The sequence below is a fragment of the Lichenostomus cassidix genome, chromosome 5 (genome assembly GCF_008360975.1).
Source record: "Lichenostomus cassidix isolate B80296 chromosome 5, HeHo_3.0, whole genome shotgun sequence".
In the NCBI taxonomy this organism is placed as follows: domain Eukaryota; kingdom Metazoa; phylum Chordata; class Aves; order Passeriformes; family Meliphagidae; genus Lichenostomus; species Lichenostomus cassidix.
The window spans coordinates 13,534,599-13,556,152 of NC_139486.1; the positions used below are offsets into that span (position 1 = coordinate 13,534,599).

Consider the following 21,554-nt stretch of genomic DNA (forward strand, 5'->3'; position numbering starts at 1 on the left):
ATTCCATTGAAAATGTGCACCAGACATCTCTGCTGGACAAGGACATTAAAGGTCGCAGATGTTGGCTCTGCAGCAGGCCAACTCATTCAGCAAAGAAACCAGCCAACCATTAAAAACAGATTATTTTTTCCCCAAAATACAGGTCTAAAGCCATACTGAACCACAGGGGGATCAGAACTTATGCTATCGTACTCTCCTTTTGGACAGACCTTTACATTCAGTTCAGCATAAAATATTAGTATAGAGACCACAGCTGTATGATTCTAGCCAAAATAGTATTTACTGGGCAAAAAGAACTAAGAAAAGCTGGGCATATATCTTCAGAAGCCTTTAGAATTCTACAGCTTTTTTTTCTTTCCTGCTTTTCCCCAATCTTTAACACGCTGCTGATCATGTCAGTAAGCAGGCAACATACTTTTACTATTATCCTTTATTATAATTCTCAGTTACTCAGTTAATGGTAAAGGAACCAATAAACTGCCCACCTGCTATTAACAAATGTAAATAAAGAAGTAATAAATTCAGTTTGAAGTACAAGATAATAATTACTGTCCCATTATGTGACCACCTTTTTATGGTTGTAAGCCGTTTTAACATACGCTTTCCCTAAACCTTAAAAAGTTCTTAATGCTGTATTCAAATGGGAATTCAAACCCAGAGTTTAAGGCTTCTTAAATACAAGGAATAAAATACCCCTAGCCTACCAATACAGTTAAGACTCAAAAATAACAGATCACAGTGAAATCAATATGTGAATTCCAGAATCAAATACTTGGCATAAAGATGTATACTTAAAACTAAGCTTTGAACTAGTTGTAGAAAGGAAACAAATATGAAACAAAAACTAGACTAATTCACTACCTTACCTGTACTTTGATCCATCTGAAATTTTACCAGTTTACAGAAATAAGTAAATTAACAAAATGTTTATCTGTTCAAACATCTTTATATCTAGGTATAAAAATTTTGTTATCCAAGGTACTATCTATTATGAAAGTACCCCTATAAACATCATTCTGTATTATATTTTATTAACAATTGGTGAAGTTGAATCTGAGAAATAATGTGCACAACTAAGACTTAAACATTTCACTATTTAGTAATTTGCTACTGGATGAAGTTATGACACCTACTTCCAACTCCACAAACTCTTACTTAGCTCAACAAAATGCAATAAAAGCTGACATGAATTTTTAGAGTAAAACCTTTTGCACGGGATTTCTTTGAAAGTCTCCATTCTCTGCCAAGCCAAAGTCAAGCACTCCATCATCTTTCTGCCCAATGGCCTTGAGACCTTGCAGAAGTATTTCTCGGAAATGCTGATAAACAGGTTTCTCTTCATAGCTCAGTAGCTTCACCTTTTCCATATATTTGGCTATTTCATCTAAAGAAATGGCACCTCCAATTAATTATTATTTTGCAAACATTCTAATCATTCACTGTTACTACAAAAGAGACAGAAATTATGCATGCACTATTTATGCTATTTTTGAAATGGTTATTTATAAACTCATAATAATTATGTCTTTATTACAACACATTTTAGAAAAAAATTACATCAAGGTTCATTACCCAGTGATGACAGCATCACTGTTTTTTATATGTTTATTGCAATGAAGAAAACAGTCAGTTGTACAAAAATGCAACAGGCCAATATTCACCAATGAATGCTTATTTACATGGCATTTTGTATGTCTATATTTAAAAATGTGGAAAAGGAAATTCAATGTTATCTCAGAACTTCATCAGTTCAAGACTGAAACATATACTAAATAATGCATCAAACGTGAGACCACTGAAAAAAGAGACAAGACACACTCGACAGAGAAAACTCTGCTCTCAACCAGAAACAATGCACTGTCTGTAGCGCATATAATTTCAGCCAAAATGAAGAGTTTAAATTTCTTTTTAACAACAATCTAATTCATGCCATTTCATTGTTCATGATTGAAAGGAAGAATTAAAAAAAGGTACAAAGTTCAGTAAACAACTATTTTAAAATAGCTCCTCTTACCTGGTTTGTTTTTCCCAGGAAAGCATTCGTCCATCAAAATGGAAATATTATCTCTATATCTGAAAAACAAAGTTATTCAGAACTACTGTTTCTTTTGAATTTTCCATCTTGTCCTGTTCTAATAAACTTTTTAAGTACCCATTATGGGCCACTGTCAGAGACAGGAAACACTACTACATAAACCTCTGGTATGACTTAGTATGGCCATTTGTAGGTGTGCAGCACATTTGAGAACCTGACAAATGGCAGATGGGCTACCTGAAACAATTTTTGATTCTTATAAAAGCAAGTAGAAGACTGAAGAAAAAGAACTGGTCCATTTTAAACCGTCACATACCAGTGCTAAGGAAGCCAAATAACAAATACTTGTTAATGAGACAGAAACTACTATGCTGGGACAGCTCTCTTCATATTAAATATCTGACAAGAGAAGGCTGATCTGGGCTGAGGGGAAGATGAAGGCATGTTGAGGCTGAGGGACAAAATGAAAAGTAATTTAAAAATCCCGTAACAAAAGGGCTCTAGCTAGAATGACGCTCAAAGACATTTATGATTCCCCTTTAGCCTTCATTTTTGCCACTGGCTTCAGAGCATGGTGTTAAGGGACTCAGACTCCATGCTTCTCTTCCTGTAAAGCACAACTTATGGTTACCTGCATCCTGCTAAGAGTGGTTTTGGCTACACCACGGCAATTCTAAAATGCCAATACTGCGGTAGAAAAATAAACATCTCACATACACAAAAGAACACAGGAGAACAGTACAAGTGAGGTTTAATTACAAGTCAAGGATACATGAGACACAAAAGGAAAATGAGGGGTATACAAAACAATAGCCTACTCACCAAAAGTGAACATACTGAATGTACAAAGCACTTCAACAGTAAGATGTTTTCATTTTCAAAAGAGAGGGAAAACAAGTAGTTTCTCACCTGATTTTTGAGTCTCTGACAAAATTTGGATCTTTCAAATTATCTTCCCATGGTAGATGGCCACTAAGCCAATGAATCATACAGTACCCCAAGATCTCCAGATCACCACGTCTCGATGGTGCTAAATATTTATGCACACAAAAATAAAAACCAACCACAACATCAGCTAATAAAGCACACACAGTTTAACAACCGTAAAAATGTATAAATATGTTAAGACAATAGAAAGTCAATGCTAACAATGTAACACTACTGTATCTGTTACTTCTATCTTTATTTTAGCATGAAAGCTAGGAAGGAAAAAATATTGTTCCTACATCTGGAAGGATCACTTCATTTTCAAGTCCTTTATCAATCTCTCCTATTCAAAGACATGACATGCTGCAGTTATCCCAATTTGGGAAGCTTTTTAAGTACTCAGGTTGTGGAAAAAATAGAACAAGTTAGTGAAGTGATTGACTTTCTGTTCAAAATAGTTTTTACTTCCCTTCTTCTATAAAAATGTACAAGTGCTGAAACCCCACCTCCCAAAAAAAAATTCCACGATGTTGAATTATTTTATGTGGCCAGAAAACTGAACAGAGGACAGTCTGAGATCAGATCCCTAACCCTTCCAAAAAAAACCCCACCCAGAAATACGCAACCACAAAAAATACCCCACCAAAACAACCCACACATACATTGAACACAAACTACACTAGAAGTATACACTGGCAGATCAAGTAATCTTTGGTTATGTTCAGCTTTAAATATCCTGAAGTAAATAATCATTTTCAACAACCGTTATTTTTGCAGAACACACTCTTATGCTAATAAAGCAAAATTTAAGAATTAAGAAAATGAAGTTGGTATTCACTGTAAGTCCTTGATGATTAATCAGACATAGACCTGCCCTCTGCATATTCAACTTTTTCTCACTTCTTTTTGATGTTCAGTGACTATAGACATAATTAATTAATTAAATGAAGTTTTTTGAGTTAAAATAAAGAATATTTTCACATTGATAACAGCAATTATTTTTCTCCTAAAAACAGGACCTATTTTTCTATCAAGCTCACAAGCACTATTCCATTTCTACTTTGTTAATAAAAAGCAATATGCTGAACCTCTTAACAGTCTTCAAAAATTAAGGAGCTCTAGTTAAGAAAGTTACATTAAACATACAATTAGTAAAAGTTAGTAGATGGAAAAAAAGAAAAATGCCAGCATAGCACATAAAGAACAAAAAAAAAAGGAAAAACATTTTTTAGAATCAAAACCCTGACTTGTTTCTTTGCTGCGCTGAGTTTTGTAAAGTCTTTTATTGATAAAAAAGGATACACAAATGCCTGTTGCTGAGTTTTACATCCTTACCCACACCCTTGTGTGCATCAATACTGGTATATTCAATAGTTCCATCATGGCACCTTTTAGGATCTTCTTTATATATTTTGTGAACTCCTTCAGGACAGTATCGGTAGGCAAGTCCATAATCCACCAAGTACACCTAGTAATTTCCACAAAGAATTCTAAGGTTAAAGAACTATAATTATAAAAAATATGCAAATAATAAATATAACTCCCAACCATTTTCATAACTTCTTTGAAAGCATTAAGAATGGTGAGTTGTTCAACTTTGAATGATTCTCAGTACTTTATTAGTCTTAACACATATGATTTGAAAATGATATGTCAGTTAGGTTTTACTGTTTTCCATAAAGCAGCCTGATCTGGAAGCAATTTCTTACTGATACAGAAGATAAGTTCATACAATAGTTATTACCAGCAAAATTAAATTTAAAAAAACCCAAACAAACAACTAACAAGCAAAAAAAAAAAAGAAGTAATGTCCACAGAGTTATGAACAGTTACTGTGCTACCCTCTTTAAAGTCAGTTGACCCATTCGAACAATACTACATACTATTACTACTCACTAACAACACAGTTACTTTAAGAGAACTGAAATTATTTTACATCTTTCACAAGCTAAAACACTTGGACAAGAACACATATATAATTCTGAAACTCTAATATGCATTGTTTGAATAGCAAAGAGAGTTAAAAATGCAGAAAAATGAAAGACTTCCGTAAATCAAGTGGAACAATCAACACTTTAAAGACCAATTTTTCCAAGTAACAGAACACTTATCTGATGGATTTCTTGAACAAAGGAATGAGGTAACAATGCAGACAGGCAAACATAATTTACCAGTGTGCTATATAATTTTAGGCTTCCACCTGCAAGCACCTATTTGTGAGTCAATTTTTTTTTAATCTCGAGAATTTCTCTAGAATACTATTTAGGCCAAATAGTCAATTGATAACTGTCCAGCAAAAGGCATTAAAAAAATCGTAGAATATTAACTAGATATAAATGTCAAGCAGAAATAATGTTACCATATACATTCTTAAAAATGAGCTTCTGCTAGATTTCACAGGTTCAAAGCACTTTCATTGTTGTCAAATAGAAGGTTTAAAACATGAGGAGTAAAATGCATTATAAATACCTGATTAGGGTTCTTGTAACTCAGAAGCAGGTTTGCGGCCTTGATGTCTCCATGCACATATTCATGCTCATGGACATATTCCAGAATATCAAGCTAACAAAACAAAAGTCATGTAAATGCAGTACCGAGCTCCGCCCAGCAGAGGACCTGAACTCGGTACAAAAGTGGGACTGAACTGACAGACTTACACAGGGAAAACACATTGAGAAAATAAAATCTATTTTTTAAACTTACTATTCTCAGGCCTAATTGTAGTACAGTTTTGTGGGAAAATTGTTTTGCATTCTCTTCATACATCTTCTGAAGATCACTGCCAAATCGGTCCATTATCATAAATCGATAGCTAAATTCAAGGACAAAAAAAAAAAACAAAACCAAAAAAACAGCAGTTACTGAATTGTATTTAGCAAAGTATTTTATCTGTGTTAACTATACTAACTAGTTATTGAATATGTCTCTCAAAAGGAACTGTGGGAAATACTTGTCTTTTTTTTAATGCTGTACATCAATTCTTACCTTTTTTACATCAGCTACTCAAATGCTCATCCATCAAAAAAGCTGTTCTTTATTCTAGTTATGCAACAAAATAACAAGTACTCACAGAGGAAAACATTCCTATTGTAACTCACTACAGGCAAAACCAAGCATCATCTACGTACAAAAACACATTTCTTAGTTTATAAATGACTAAGTGGCTTAACATGGTTACTTACAATGCTCCTTTACTGAAATCTATGGCAAACTTTTTTTGACCTACTGTTAAAAACAGAAGACTCTCACTTGCCAAAGGTGTTCTGATATTCACTGCTATAGCCAAACTGGTTCTAGAACTACAAGAGTTCATAGTGACTATATTAAAAAAATTCATTCACTAAACACTTAATGCAAAGTCACTTGTACTTGTTGGATTAAAACAATGCTGTATTAACTTTAGCCTCTCAAAATGAATGTTGTTTTTACATTAGGTTAGTTTTACAGCTGAGGACCTACTGAAAACACTGATTTTTCTGACATACTAAGGCATACACACCAACTGCTCTATGCAGGGATCCACACAAAGAAGCCTGACCTACTGTAAGCTGCCAGAGAACTACCAAAACTCCTTTGCAGCACAGCTGTTAAGAGAACAGCCACTAGGAAACAAGGACTATTACATAAACAGGCATTAACATTAGAGACCAAGTAACAAAAACCTTTCCTGGCATCGAACAATACTAAAAACTATCCCTAGACTTAAATTTAACATGAAAAAAGAAAATATTCTAGCTCACAGATTAGGCAAAAAATAACCCTATCCCTAGGGAAAACAGAACAGATTTGAGAGAGCACTAAGCCATTACTATTTGCGAGTGAAAATACTCTAAGTGCACACCACAATAAAAACTTTAAAGGTAGTCATATTATTCCAGACTTGTACATTAGAAATTGACTTTTAATTAAAATATAAAAGCATATATACATAAATAGCATCTTTGTACTACAGCAATGTTCACAACAAATGAAATCGCAATTATAAAGACTGTAACAAACACAAATAGGAGTAACAAAAAAAATACAGACAAAATGTATCTATTTACAGTCCCTAAACCCACCCTGCCATGAACATGAAAATTTGTAGCAGAAGTGAACAACAGGAATATAAGTGGAAAATACACCTTATAAAGTAACTTAGGCTCAAGGAGATAATGGCTGTGGATTAAATGAATTTCAGTATACATCAACAAAAGATATATTCACCTGTTTCCATTTCTTTCATGCAAGCCAGAACCCCAATATCTTGGTACACCTAAATATTTCAGTTTATGGGACTTAGTCCACTTCTGAACTGAAAATACAAATAAAATTGAGTTCATGAATCTGCATGAGTAGAGACTTACATAAAAAGGGAGTAATCACATTGTTTACAGTGTCTGCATACTTGTGAGCTGCTTATTTCATGGAAATGTGTATGCAAAGTATACAAGAAAGTTAATCACATATCCATTGTAGGGACAGAGATACAACTCAAGTTTAAATTTAGACAATACTACCACCAGAACTACAAAGAACTTTTTACCAAAACCCTCTAATTCACTACATACCTGAATTAGATTACAATAATTAAAAAATTATTTTGAAAATTACTTAAAGAGATTTTCAGAGTCCAACCTTACTTCTATAGGCTCTATTTTCCTAAATGCATGTAGTTCATCAAAAACATTTTAACAGACTGCTTACTTTCATCTGGCTTAGCAGCTCGCATGTAGAACTTTAACTCAGTAAAAAGAGGTCCATTCTGGCTGGGTTCCTTTAAGACAATTTAAAATTTGTTAAATACTGCTGTGTTAATGCCTAATAATTATGAAAAGCTCACAAAATGTCACATTCACCCTATAAAATCTCCCTCAAATGCTCTACCTGATGCTGATAAACTCCATAGAATATCTTCTTTTTATAAAAGAAATTTAGCTCTAAAAGCTGTTCTTATTATAAAGGGCTTGACATTAAGGCTATCAAAGAATACTGCCCCATAACAAAAGACTAAAGAATAAGAATTTAACTGGAATGTATAGAAATATTAACAATTATTGGCAGAAGATTAGCAGAGAACATTAAACAACATTATCTCAGATTTTCCAGATTACAGCTGGATTGCATCAGTTGCAGTAGCCTTTAGTAATTTTAAAATAACACCTGAAATGATTCAATGAAAAAAATCTTAACAAAGGTTATATTCCAGCTGAACATACGGCATTTTGTTCCCTTCATACATTAGTTGACCAAGATAAAAATAACAGAGGATTTCAAAATTTCTTTAAATTATAAAGACTACACCTATTTCAATTTCAGAGTCTATCTTGTATTTAATATATTTCAGTTCCATTTTCAAGGGACAAATCTATGGGAGCCATGTGAAGTAAAGTACAAGCAAAGTTCAAGTGAGAAATTCCTCTGAAAACATCAAAGCTTTGAAATACTGCAAGAACAGCACATGGGCAAGTATCTTGACTCTACATTTCCAGAATTTGGTAAAGAAAGAAGAAAAAAAAAAGTGATCTCAGTTCTTGTAATTTTTGAGTGATTGATTTTGAGATGAGCTTAATAAATATATTTTTGTCTAGTTACTCATATATATCCAAATTCATTCTGTCTCTGTGAAAATACCTGTTTTACAATATCCTACATGTAAAAAATTACAATTAAAAAATGACCAGCAAAGAAACTCAGGCATAATACAATCATATGATATTAGGAAAAGTTCCAAGATACATATCAATCTTAAATGGGTTTAATTTTAACTTTAGTGATCCAGAAGATTGCTAAAGGTCAAGACTGTAGCACTCAGCTGAGAGAGGCTCACTGCTGCCCAACCTCATGGAAACAACGCAGAGCTCAAACACATCCCTGCCAGAAAGCTTTGGTGGCTCTGAGGTACAGCCTGGGACACACAGCTGGAACTTGGGACACACTGGGAGCAGATAGCACCAGCCTGAGCCCCACTCCCAGGCCTGGACACTGGATTGCAGTTACTGCCTATCTCCACCTCACTTGCTCCAGCAGCACTGCTCTGATAAACAATGGAGCCAAGACACCTGTCTGGCCCTTCCTTGTGAGGAGGAACCAGAAAAAACAAAGCCAAAGACAGTCAGACTAACTGATCAACACATACAAACTTTGGTACCTGCACCTTTACTTTCACAGCTAGTTTATTTATCCACAATGGACAACAAATTAGCAATACAGAGATTATACATTCAGAGGAGAAGGGTGGTTTAACGGGATTCTTCTATTGCAGTTACCTCAAACATACTTGACCTATCCACTTGATCCTGTGTAGCATAATATATTAATACCCCAACTTAATTAGAATATAAATTATCTTATGTATAATTTTCATTCAATTTCCATAGGTTTGAAAAATGTTTTCTTACTAAAATACAGCAAAAAAGTAGGTGTTAAAAATTCTTACAATATTTATCGATAAACAAATTGTCCCACAAAAATATATGTCTCAGTGCTGAAAAAGAGTTATCTTTCTCCAGTTAGAAAGAAAAATCTGCTATCTTTTCATACTAGGAGAATGGATAAATGATCTAATCATAAACCAGATCTTTATGTTGACTACAAAGGTGTTTTCCCACAACACCATTAATTCTTCCTATACATAAATAAATGCACATATGATGCTAAAAAAGCTTACACAATGTGCAATATTTGCCATAATGGTCCAGAAGGAGTGCAAACACAAATTTCTACAGCTTTATGCCCAGGGTCATTCTAAATACATGACTTATAAAACTGAAATTGAAGTCTTATTCAAAAAGATAACATAATGAAAGATTATAAAGTATATGTCAAAACCTAACAAACTTCAAGTAGTGTTTTAAGAATTCTGATCTTTTTCAGTCAGCAATGTAATGAAGTGTAATTAAACCCTGCATCCACTCCTGAACAATGACATCTGAAAGGTCCCCATGTTAAAAAGCATTTCTTTTTTTAATAAACTGTGATTCGTTTCATACTGCTCAGACATCAATGCTATGAGGATATGTCAAAGACTAAGCCAATTTCCACCCTGCTTTAATAGCTTAATTTGAAGAACCTTACTACAGAAGCACATATTTTGTTAAACACTAATAATTGCTCAAAGCTGTTAACCACTTTGCTTCAGCTGATGGAAAAACTAGCAACCACCCAGGCATCAGAAAATGGGTTCTTATCCATAGTTGTGTTATACCAGACTGTAGAGGCACAATGTGTTATGGGTCATTTGTGAAGCTAGCACAAAGACTGGGGCTACTCTTTATTGCCATAAAGACAAAATTATGAAAGTCAAATTAAAAGTGAGTAGTCAGCTGGGATCTTAATAACGGAAGTATTTACAAAACGCTGCAACAAAGTGAATCCAGCATAGGAGCAACCCAAAAGTTGGGGCAATTCTTATACTCAGAGCCCAAAGCAGAGAGAAGCAGATGGACAGGTTTCCAACTTCGGAAAAGAGGGCGATAGCAATTACATACAGCATAAAGTAATGCATATCTGCTGATTTTCCCAGCAAGTCAAACCAGATTCTTCCATGAAAGTTAAATGGTGCTCTGCTTCCTGATCAGTCCAAACTCAGCAGGAGTCAGTAATTAGAAGCCACTGCCTCTCACAGGCAAATCACTGCTGATGGTTTCAATGTCTATTATCTGCCTCTAAAACAGGTCACAGCTCCTGCATGATGGACACCCTCACCCTCAGCAGTACAGCCTGGACATACTAATGCAGATTGCCACCACACAACTGCAGGCTGGGGCTCCAGGTCTGTGTGGAATTCCTGCCCACAAACATATAAGGCAGCAGCAGCAGGCTGATGTTGAGAGTGTGGCAGTCTGACATTTGCATGGCAAGCACTGCTTCTTTCAGCAATGGACAACATTTCGGAGGGAGGGTCATCGCAAACTGTACCTTGGGGTGTCTGAACAGTATCAAAACCAGTATTCTAGAATTTCCCTTTAGTCAGCAGATGTAAATATCAAGATTAAAGGCACAAACGGACCAAAATGTATTTTACTCTAATTTAACCTAATCTTTTAGTTTCAGGAACAAATGTTAAAAGCACTACCATATTTACAAAGTGCCCAGCTACTGCAGCAAAGCATTTCAGTACCATCATATAGTTTAATAAATAAAATGTTAAACAGTTCTGAACTGTGTTGAAAAACTTATCTTTTACACTGTGAAGTTCTTGAACAGTTTTCTGGTATTTGCTTTTATTGAACGGACAGAAGTGCCACCAAGATAATGAAGGGTCTGTATCTACTAAGGCTATTTCCCATAAGACTTTTTAAGATCTTACTAGATCTATACAAAATACTCTGGCAAAATTTAAGAAAAAATACTTTATACGTTAGGAGAAGAAATGGCCAAATCAAATTAAATAACCGTTTTTCTAGACAAAAATCATAAGAAAATTTCAAGTAATAAAAAGAGCTTACTGATTTGCTACAATGGGCTAAAAATGAGCTATCAACAATGCTTTTTCTTCTCTCTAATCATCAGGTTAAAAAAGTTGTGTCAATGCTATTTTAATTCAATAGAAATTAGAACATGTATGTGGTTTATGAAAAAACATTTAAAGGACTTGGTATCTGTGGAGACCTCAGGAATCAAAGCTTTGCTGTTTCCAGTCACAAGCCATCTGTCAGTTTTCCAACATCCAGTGGTTAGCAACAGTTCACAGAGACTCACTGTCGAACCACAGAAATTCTCCAAAAGCTAGAGAGATTTCATTCATTTAATGATATCTGTGCTGTTTATAGGAAGCAAATGAAACAGAATCTGATCTATTTCATGGATCTTTTTAAACTCCACTGATGTTCTATTATGATGTTCCTCATACACAGGAGTCCCAATTCTCAGCAGCATTCCTCTGTATCACCGCACTTTTATTTTAAACAGCATTTTGCAATTGCATTATTTTCAGAAGATGTTTTAAATTGCACATTCTATTCTAGAACAAATATTTTCAAGTTGTGAAGCAAAGATTCAAATGCTCTCTTACCACTTTCGCAACATAAGGGGCATCACTGCCAACCAACTTTGAAGAATTAACATCAGCTGTTAAAAAAGAAGCTTTTATTAGTAGTAGGAAAGGAAACTGCAACAAAGCATACACTCACTATGCAGGATAGACAAACATACAAAGTAACTAAGCACTGACAAGTGCGTAGATCAGTACCTTAGCCTTTGGTAAGAGAATCACTCTATATGGCAAGGCAACTGTATACGGATATTGCATTCTTGCATTCTCCCTTCTGTTAGAGGAGTACAGGCAGTTTACTAAATGAAGGAGTTCTTTTTTATTATCCAGTAATGTTTTCCTATTCAATTGTATTTATTTTGTTTTTTAAGACTGTTATAAGCATACACATTTCTGGACATAAAGAAAAATAAATACCACGTTGCCATGTCACGTATCCAAAAGTGACATTCTGTTGCTACTAAGTTTTTGGTATTTGTGACAAAGATATAGATACAAAGAACATCAAGTAAGGCAAGTACAAAGTACAGGAACAGTCAGGGTCACAGCTTTGTGCAAATGATGGGGAAGCAGAGAGCAAGCTTTGGCTTGAACAAAGTAGCAATTCGAGTGAGTTGGAACTCTAGTAAATTTAGTAGCTCATTGAGCAAGGCTGAGTAAGTAGTTGAAAGCCTCTTTGGCAAAAAGCCACCCACTGGTCCTGTTTTTCTCCTTAACCCACTTATGCTGCAGTCTATTCACTTTAAAAGCAGGACAGATTTTTTTCCTGTTTTCCAACTTTTTATGAATCCAGTGCAACCTTTTCACCAAGATGATGAAGAGCATATTATAATGATCACATTAACTTTCATCCCTTCAAAATTGTTTCAAAAATGACTACTGGCAATCAAGCAGAAACATCTCAGGACCTCTCTTATCTGCTCATCTCTCCAAGTAAAAGAGATACTAAGTATGAAACACTATTCACTTTAAGAAGTTTTCCTTGTAACAGCATTGCAAAACAACACCTGAACTGACACTTTAAACTGTAACATTCACTCTTTGATTTGTGTTTAGCATTGGTTACATTAAAAAAAGTATAAGACATGTCAAAAGTTCACAAGGCAATGAAAAAATTAAAGCAGTACCAAAGTCAAAACCAGTCCAAATACTGGCTGATCAGTATCCTCCAGATAATATGCACAGACAATTTCAGCTCAGAATTCATCATTATAAATGCACTCATGCAAAAATTCAGTCTTTCAGCCAGATCAAAAATCAAATATCCATTCCATGGCTAAAAATAATAAAGATTTTGATTTTTAAAAATAGTGAACTACCACTGGAAACTCATATTACTAGTATTTAAAATGACCATTTGTCTATTTCATTTTTTCCAACATCGTGAACCAAGCTAAGGTTCTAGTAAAAAGATCACGTGATGATACTTCATATTTCTAACTTAGGGTCAACTTTTCATTGTTTTGAATAAGGATAAGCATCTCACTCTCCATTTTAAAGCATTATCAGATAACTACACTTACCAAGGTATAGGCGTCCAAAGCCTCCCTGCCCTATAGGGACACCTAATTTCCATTCCTTTCGCGATGTATCTGCTAGAACCTCCCCCAGAGCAAACACTTCAGCAAGTTTCCGTTTTGCAGGGGCTCTTTTTCCAGCCGTTTTCTTATTATTTGGCATTTTCCCTGGAGAAAGTAGAGGGAAGCAAACATTAAAAAAACATAGCTTACATGTTGATCTGGCTTATTTTATATAGAAATCTGTTAGAAGCACAAAAAAGAATGGGTTGTTTAAGTTATAATTTGTTACCTCAAAGATACTTGAAAAGAAATGCAATAAGCAGTTTCATTGGCATGAATTCTAAGTGAGAAACAACTAATTTTTCCAGGCATCACAAAAAAAATTTGACAGCAAAAACCTTCACAAGAGAAACCTATTACAAGACCTTGTACAATACATGCTAAAAAAATCTCAGAATCTATCATATTCAATCAATCACAACCAATCACAGGTCTAAACTTAGAAAAAAAGTAAACTAATGAAATAAAGCTCATCAGTTTTCCTGGAGTTAAACTTGCATATTGAAAAACTGCAAGTCTTCAGTAGTAATATAAGGAATTCCACTTAGCTATTAAAAGAAAAAAAAGGTCATTCAAACAGTTAATTATTTTTTCTTCTATATAATTGCAAGCAAAAAAAAAAGAAAAAGTCTTGTTATTGTTTACAGGGCAGCATTGAATAGGTCACCACAAAAACTAGTACATAACTACCTATTTTGAGATCCCAAGTGTGAAAGTATTAAAGTTGCCTTCTCACAACCCCAGGTTTCAGATAAGCAGTATTTCTAGAAATAACAACCCACTGGAATATGCCTCTTTCTGCAGAAAAGAATCACAGATTCTTATAATAGTATAAATTGCAAAGGATCTTTTCAATGTCATCTAGTCCTTCTGCAATGAGCAGGGGCATCTTCAACGAGATCAAGCTGCTCAGAGCCCCATCCAATCTGAACCTAAATGTTTCCAGATATGGGGCATCTACCACCTCTGTGGGTAACCGGTTCTACTGTTTCACCAGCCTCATTGTAAAAATTTCAAACTTCTATTTATTCTAAACCTACCCTTTTTCAGTTGAGGACCATTACCCCTTGTCCCACTGCAACAAGCCCTGCTAAAAAGTTTGTCCCCATCTTTATTACAGGCTCCCTGCAAGTACTGAAAGACTGCAAAAAGGTCTTCCAGGAGACAGGCTGAATAAACCCAACTCTCTCAGTCTCTCACAACAGAATTAAGTGTTCAATCCCTCTCATCATCTTTGTGTCTCTCCTCTGGACTCACTCCACCAGATCCATATCCTTCCTGTCTGTGCTGAACACCCCAGAGCTGGATGCAGCACTCCTGCTGGGGTCTCACCAGAGCAGAGCAGAGCAGAGGGGCACAATTCCCTCCCTTGCCCTGCTGGCTATACTGCTTTGGATGCAGCCCAAGATACAACTGGTTTTCTGAGCTGCTTGATGGCTCAGGTACTGTTTCTCACCCACCATCACCTCCAAGTCCTTCTTGGCAGAAGGCCTCATTTTGAGCAAATAAATGTTTTGAGGTTTTAGTTAAGTCAGATTTTGCTGCACTTAAAGAAATTACTGAATATGCAGCCATGACACAGCAAAGAGTGCATTAGGCCTCTTCACATGAAAGGCCTTTATAAATTGTTTTACAAAAAACTGATCTTTCCCTCTACCTTATGCAGACAAGTGTCATACAAACAAAGTCACAATTATTTTCTAAAAGATACCATTCTGACTGGTGGATTTTTATTATTTTGCTGGAAGCATGAAGTAATATTAAAACACAATTTGGGAAGTTTCTGGATAGCAAAATAACTTTTTCCTATTTGTCTTAGCTACTCAATACAATAACCTTAAGCCAAACTCAGTCATTTAACATCAGTTTTCCTCTTTCAGTTCTAATGTTCCTCTAGGACTTCTAATTTCCCAAATAGAAAACTGCATCATTGTGACAACTGTTCCAAAAGCACTCTCCCTCCTACAAAACTCTTTTCTGACTGAGTATCTTCAGCAAATTTTCTTCCTCAAATGTCTGTCACCCAAGTGGCATCTGAAGAGAGAAGCCCATAGCCACTTCTCTACTCACTAAAGGCAAGAATAACTGTCAAGTTGCCTGAAAATGTTGTTCTGTCCACTAATACTCAAGTCTGCAGCTGTGATTGACCAAACCCCTCGAGGTGAAATGTGACAGAATAAAGCCCAACAGTGGATAAAATACTTTGTGGAGATGGAGAATGGTGATGTGCCCAAGGAGCTCTGGCAATAACGCAAAGGAACTCACAAGAACTCAACACAAAGGGGGCCAGTGGGAGGCCTTTGTTTTATGAAAACAGCTAAATGATATTTGAGTGAAGCTCAGAATTGCTAAGTGGATCAAATGGAGGTGTAAATGTCTCCCCAAATTAGCCAGGCCAGCTTGGGGGTAGTGAATAGAAGGCTCAGTCGAACATAAGCATGCAAAAACTAAATAACTAGCAAAATAACTTCGAAGAGACCAATGGGCTTGAGCTGGTTACAATCCAGCTATTCCTTCCCAGGGGCTGGGGACACCAGCATCGTGGCAGTGAACATATTACAGAGATCACTAATGAGAATCACATCAGTACTGTGACTAAACTGTGCTTTGCAACTGCTGTATTTTGCCAAGTGTAACTCATAATTGCATTGTTTTCAGTGTATTTTACTTCACTCTCCTAAATCAGAAATCTCATATAGCATCAACTATCTTCAAATAAGTAACTTCGATATTAAATATTACATCCTTTATATGTGGAACATCTAAAAGAACCTAGTCAGAGAGTAGTGGACTCTGGCAGCAAGCAGTCTCGAGACACTGCAGTCATTCAATACAGGAATAAATGCAAGAAAAGAAGGTACATCATTCCAGACCAAACTTCTTCTTTTCCAGGGTGCTTGTTAATCTGAGAATCTTTGTATCAATATCCACTGAATATCTTACTTATATCTCAATAAGTAACTTCAACGAAACACTATTATGAAATACATCACAGGAAGATACTGGTAATTATCAATACCTACATTGCACAAGCTTCCTCATTATCATAAAACAGGATGTTTTAATTCTGCATTACTTTTCCATATTTCCACTTCTATACAGTAACATTCTTCCCTACAATCAAGACACATTTTACACATAAAATTTAAGACTAGGTTTACCTACATCATTAACCACACTGTCTTCAGGAAACTCCTCTTTACATCCCTTTGCCTTTTTTTTTTTAATCTTCAAGGTGATACATAGTTTATTGCCTCAGAGGAAAATCTTTCTTCCAGATTTTCTACAGGAGAAAAACTTTCAAGCACCAAATACAATTCCAGCTAGCTCAGATAAGACCATACCAATGAGAAAGCAATGGTGTCAAAGTGTCAGAAGGAACAGAGTGGTAGAAAAGGCTATGTGTTGGTATCACTTACAAGAGCAGGCCAAAAAGATCACTGCAGACCTTTAAGCAGCTTCACAAGACACCCAAATCAGGAAATGGATTAAAAACAAAGGGCAGACTAAAATTATTAGAAGTTGTGTTGAAATAATAAACCAGAAGTCTGGAGCCCCAAGGCCAACTCAGATAAGGTGAAAAAAAAGAGCGCAAAAATCAGCAGCATTGCCCAGTGACTCAGATGTGGGACAAGATCACACTCTCTGGCATCTAAAGGAAACCAAAATATATCCAAAATGAGCATACTGTCCTCAAGCTAAGAAACAACTTATTTTCAATGTAAGAATCATGCAGAGGGCTTGAAGGACTGCCCCCTATCATCTCTGAGTTACAACAAATACTTCAGGCAAGACTTGGACAGAGGCACTTAGGTGCGTGAATGCTGGACAGGTTGTTGCCCATACAAGAAAAATTAGTAGCCTCTCTTACAATAAGGCTAGCAAGCCTGTGAAACAAACCTATTGATAAACTCCACATCTTTGACATTCACTGTGAGACTCTTGATAACAGCCTCGCTTAAAAGGGAATTAAATTTACTTAAAATAGCTCCTCGAGAGTATCAAAGGAAGAGCTGGTGCTTCCCTCTTCTTCCACACCCCCGCTTATTTGTTTAACATGGTCAATAATTGCATGCCTGAAGGTATTTATTTTTTTTTAAAAATCGTTAATGACAACTTCCCTTTATCCATAAAAGCAAAAATTCAAAATGGACATAAGTTTGAACGTCCCCAGCTGGGAACCCTGCCCTTAACAAATACACTAGATACACATACATGGTTTCTTGGCTGTCTGTATTCATACCCATCTGTTAACATGGCACTGTGCCTACTTACAAGTTGGTCAAACTATCAGTAGGCCATAGGTGCCAAACACTGATCGCTTGCAATGGGCAGCATGCACAATACTAAGCACTCACTCTCTTGCAAAAAAGCTGTTATCCAAGGCAATATTTAAGCAATGGCTGCACATGCTTTCACATCCATTTACTTGGATAAATCCATTCAAGTATCTGCTATTGATTGAAAACAAAGACACCTGGATGCAGCAAAAATTTTCTACATGAAGATACAGAACTAGGAAAAAACCTACGATAAAAATAATGAAAAAAGATTATTACAATTTAGTGCAAATTCTATCATTCTATGTGCTTTTCAACTCATAATACAGCAAACACAAGGGATTTGTCAGGAAACTTATGCACCAACATGACATAGAGCTGTCTACTGTACATTGCACAACAGGAATAAAGCCATCTACTTCTCCCTAAAATCACCTTTAAAAATCCACCCCCACCATCCCTCCAAAAGTAAAAGAAATCTTAAACTTTCCTCTCAATCATTTCTCCCAACAACAAAAGGAAATATTTTCTATCCAAAGGTATTGTGAAGCTTAATTCATTAGTTCCTGCAATCATGCTAAAGTCCTTGGAAACAGTGCCATGGATGTCAAGTGCTTTACTATCATTCAAGAGTCAGACCTGACCCTACTTAGCTAAGGTGCCTGACAAGAACAATTTTCAAGGTGCATGATTGTAAACAGCAGCATTTTATGTTGCTACAATGTGCTCAAAACACAGATATTCCTACTAAGAAGTATGAATAACAGAAGTCTATTTGTCTAAACTCTCTCCAAAAGCCTCTTAGTCCTACAAAGGCTTCTACCTAATAAAACATCTTGGAAGAAACAGAATACACTGTACTTGAGATAGCACTATTGATGTAAAATTGTCTGCATATCAGTGGTGTTATCTTTACAAATGTTGTCTGCAATGGTTGCTACTTGAGTGATACTTGAACTCTTAGAATAAACATGAATAGCCACTTCTCAATTCTTGTTGCTATCCATTATCAACAAAACTCTGAAATGAATATAAAACAAATGTATTTTGAAGAAAGTATTTATGCTGTGTGTCAAGTTAAGCTGGTTTCTTCCTGATCTTCCTCTTTTATTCTCTGGAAATTGTCATTTTTACAGTTGTTTATCTTAGTAGACCTATTTTCATTGCCAACCAGAGAAGGCATGCTGGTGACCTGTGCTCCTACACGAGCAGGTAGTTCCAGCAAGACCTGAAATCCATGCATCATTAAAACTGTCCATTAGTCAAAACAAGAAATCTACATCTGCCTGAAAAAAAAAATGAATTGAGACAAGGAGAAAACAAAACCAAATTTTTGCTCAAGAAGTGGGAAAGCAAGAGTGTGACTTCTGAATACTGTAGAACTGTTTGTGGAGGGACCACACCAAAAAAAAAAAAAAAAAGGTATGTCAATGACTTGTCACACCAAGTGAGGCAGACAGTGAACAGAGACTTTCTTGCATAAATCAGACATTCTGTGATTGGTCTATCATTGTCTGTAAAAACCCCTCTAATCCAAGTTCCTGACGATTAAGACACCTGACAATTAATGGCACTTATGGAAAAAGAGGCACTAAAGTTCTCTCCCCAAGAAACAAAATAAAAAAGTATTTTTAGAAAAAATTAATAAATGCCACTGGTGGACCACAATCACTGAGAAACGTAATCACAACACCATACTGGACCAAGGAAATGTCTTTTTTCCAAACAAACCAAGATGACTTAATATTTCAGAATGTAGCTTGTTCAGAGCTAGGAAACAGCCATTTACAAGAGAAATTACTGTGTTACTAATTTTAAATTGCCTCCTCAGGAATGCCTTACCTTCTTTTAAGTTTATTTTAAGGTTATTTAAGGTTCTCCTAAAAATCCTAAACATCACTCAGTTATTGCAATAAAAAACAGTGAACATTGCAAGGTACCAAATCACATCACTCTAAATCATCTCACCTCCAAACCAACTGCAAATACCTAATGAATGTGAGTAAGATCCTAAAGGCTTTTTGATAATTTGGCACACTGTATGAAACCCAACAGCTCTAAAGTTCAACAGGAATCTTACCTCACCTGGGGATTATCCCCAAGAATTCAGTGTACAGCCTACTCCTACAGAGGAATGCACAAGCCCTTTGACAAAGTAATTATTAAAGGAAGCTTTACAATAGCTTTTTTGTTGTTGTTGTTAGCCAAAAAAGGGTCCATGGCTTCCCTATAAGTTAACAAAAACCTTTAGTCCTATTTTATTTGTGCTTAAGCAAAAATTGAGAATCAAAGACCACAACAGAGCTCACTCTGCCTGCGACTGTTTAAGTCTTAAACATGGAAGTCAAATAGCAAGAAGTAGGAAGTCACAACCAGTTTCAATATAACCAGTCACAAATAACAAGAAGTAATTTCTGTCACAACCAGTGACAGAAACCAGCTTAGCCCAATTCTTACACAACAGGCCTTTCCTGATCCTAAAATTGAAGGGGTTTCTGATTTGTAGGCCTGTGTTCAAAAAGAAGTTTACTTGAAAGCAAAACTCAGGAATACCTCCCAGCCAAAGCAATGCCACATTAGGATGATCCTGAAGGTGACGAACCTTTAAGTGGCACAGAGCATAGCTTTTACTCAGCCTCCTTAACCTCGCCTTAGCGCTAAAAGATCCCAAACAGGAATGAAAACAACTTAGGCGCTACCACCGAAGGGAGCTTTAGAGGCCACATCCCGTGGTGGCGAGGAAAGGAGGTCCCCAGACCTCAAGGGGGAAGCTAAAGGAGCTCTGCCCCACCTGCCCCCGTTCTCTCCCTCCCTGCCGGCCCAGCGACATGCCTCCGGTGCCACGGGCTGCGCCGGGAGAGGGAAGGGAAGGGAAGGGAAGGGAAGGGAAGGGAAGGGAAGGGAAGGGAAGGGAAGGGAAGGGAAGGGAAGGGAAGGGAAGGGAAGGGAAGGGAAGGGGCCTTCCCCTTCCCGGGGAGGAACAGGGCCCGGGCAGGCCCCGGCGGTACCACCGGCCTCCTCCGCGAGGAATGGGAAAACCGGCCCGCCATCCGCCAGAAGGGCTGGGGACGCTCAGCACGGCGATGGGGGTGCGAAACAGCGCCCCAAAAGTCGCCTCCCAAAGCAAACCCCAAATAACTGCAGCCCAGAGGCAGCCGCGGGCTCCCGGTACCTGCCGCGCGCGGCCCGCCGCCGCTCCTTCCTCCCGCTCCGAAATTCCCGCACTGCCCGCGGCCCCGAGCGGCCCGCCCGCCTCGGCGCCACCTCCCAGCATCGCCCCCGACCATTGGTTCGCCGGGTGCCGCCGTCCGCTCCGGTCCCTCCCTGGGCGCGGTGCCTGCTGGGAAGTGTAGTCCAAGACGCCCCCTCTTGCGGTCGCTTGCTGCGGTCACGAACTACACTTCCCAGCAGGCACCGCGGCCCGCGGTGGGCCGAGAGCTGAAGGTTTTGAGAGTCGTGGAATCGTTTGGGTTGAAAATTACGCATAAGACCCATTTTCGCCACAAAACCATGTGCCCAAGTGCCACATCCGCACGTTTGGGGTCCATTTCCAGGGATGGTGACTCCACCACTGCCCTGAGCAGTCTATTCCACTGCTTCACAGCTCTTTCAGTGAAAATAATTGAGAGGTTTAAGAAACCTCGGTGTCTTAAGCTGTAGTAAGTTTGGGAAGGCCTTTATCCAGCTGATACACAGAACCAGTTAATTAGAAAATATCACCGAACCCAACCCCTGACTGGACACCATCAGATGAAGTA

The 21,554-nt window shown here is 37.0% G+C and overlaps 1 protein-coding gene across 1 annotated transcript in view; it reads right to left on the reverse strand.

The window, feature by feature from the left end:
- The window catches only part of VRK1 (VRK serine/threonine kinase 1), a 35,215-nt gene extending 14,151 nt beyond the window's left edge, over positions 1–21,064 (reverse strand). The window contains exons 1-11 of the mRNA XM_085061424.1: positions 20,969–21,064; positions 13,460–13,621; positions 11,958–12,013; positions 7,649–7,718; positions 7,169–7,256; positions 5,666–5,774; positions 5,432–5,524; positions 4,298–4,430; positions 2,945–3,065; positions 2,015–2,073; positions 1,206–1,384 (exon numbers count right to left, since the gene is read on the reverse strand). Coding sequence (XP_084917550.1) covers positions 1,206–1,384; positions 2,015–2,073; positions 2,945–3,065; positions 4,298–4,430; positions 5,432–5,524; positions 5,666–5,774; positions 7,169–7,256; positions 7,649–7,718; positions 11,958–12,013; positions 13,460–13,616 — 1,065 coding nt within the window. The 5' untranslated portion in view covers positions 13,617–13,621; positions 20,969–21,064. The remainder of the gene's footprint in view (positions 1–1,205; positions 1,385–2,014; positions 2,074–2,944; positions 3,066–4,297; positions 4,431–5,431; positions 5,525–5,665; positions 5,775–7,168; positions 7,257–7,648; positions 7,719–11,957; positions 12,014–13,459; positions 13,622–20,968) is intronic.
- Positions 21,065–21,554: the final 490 nt, after the last annotated feature.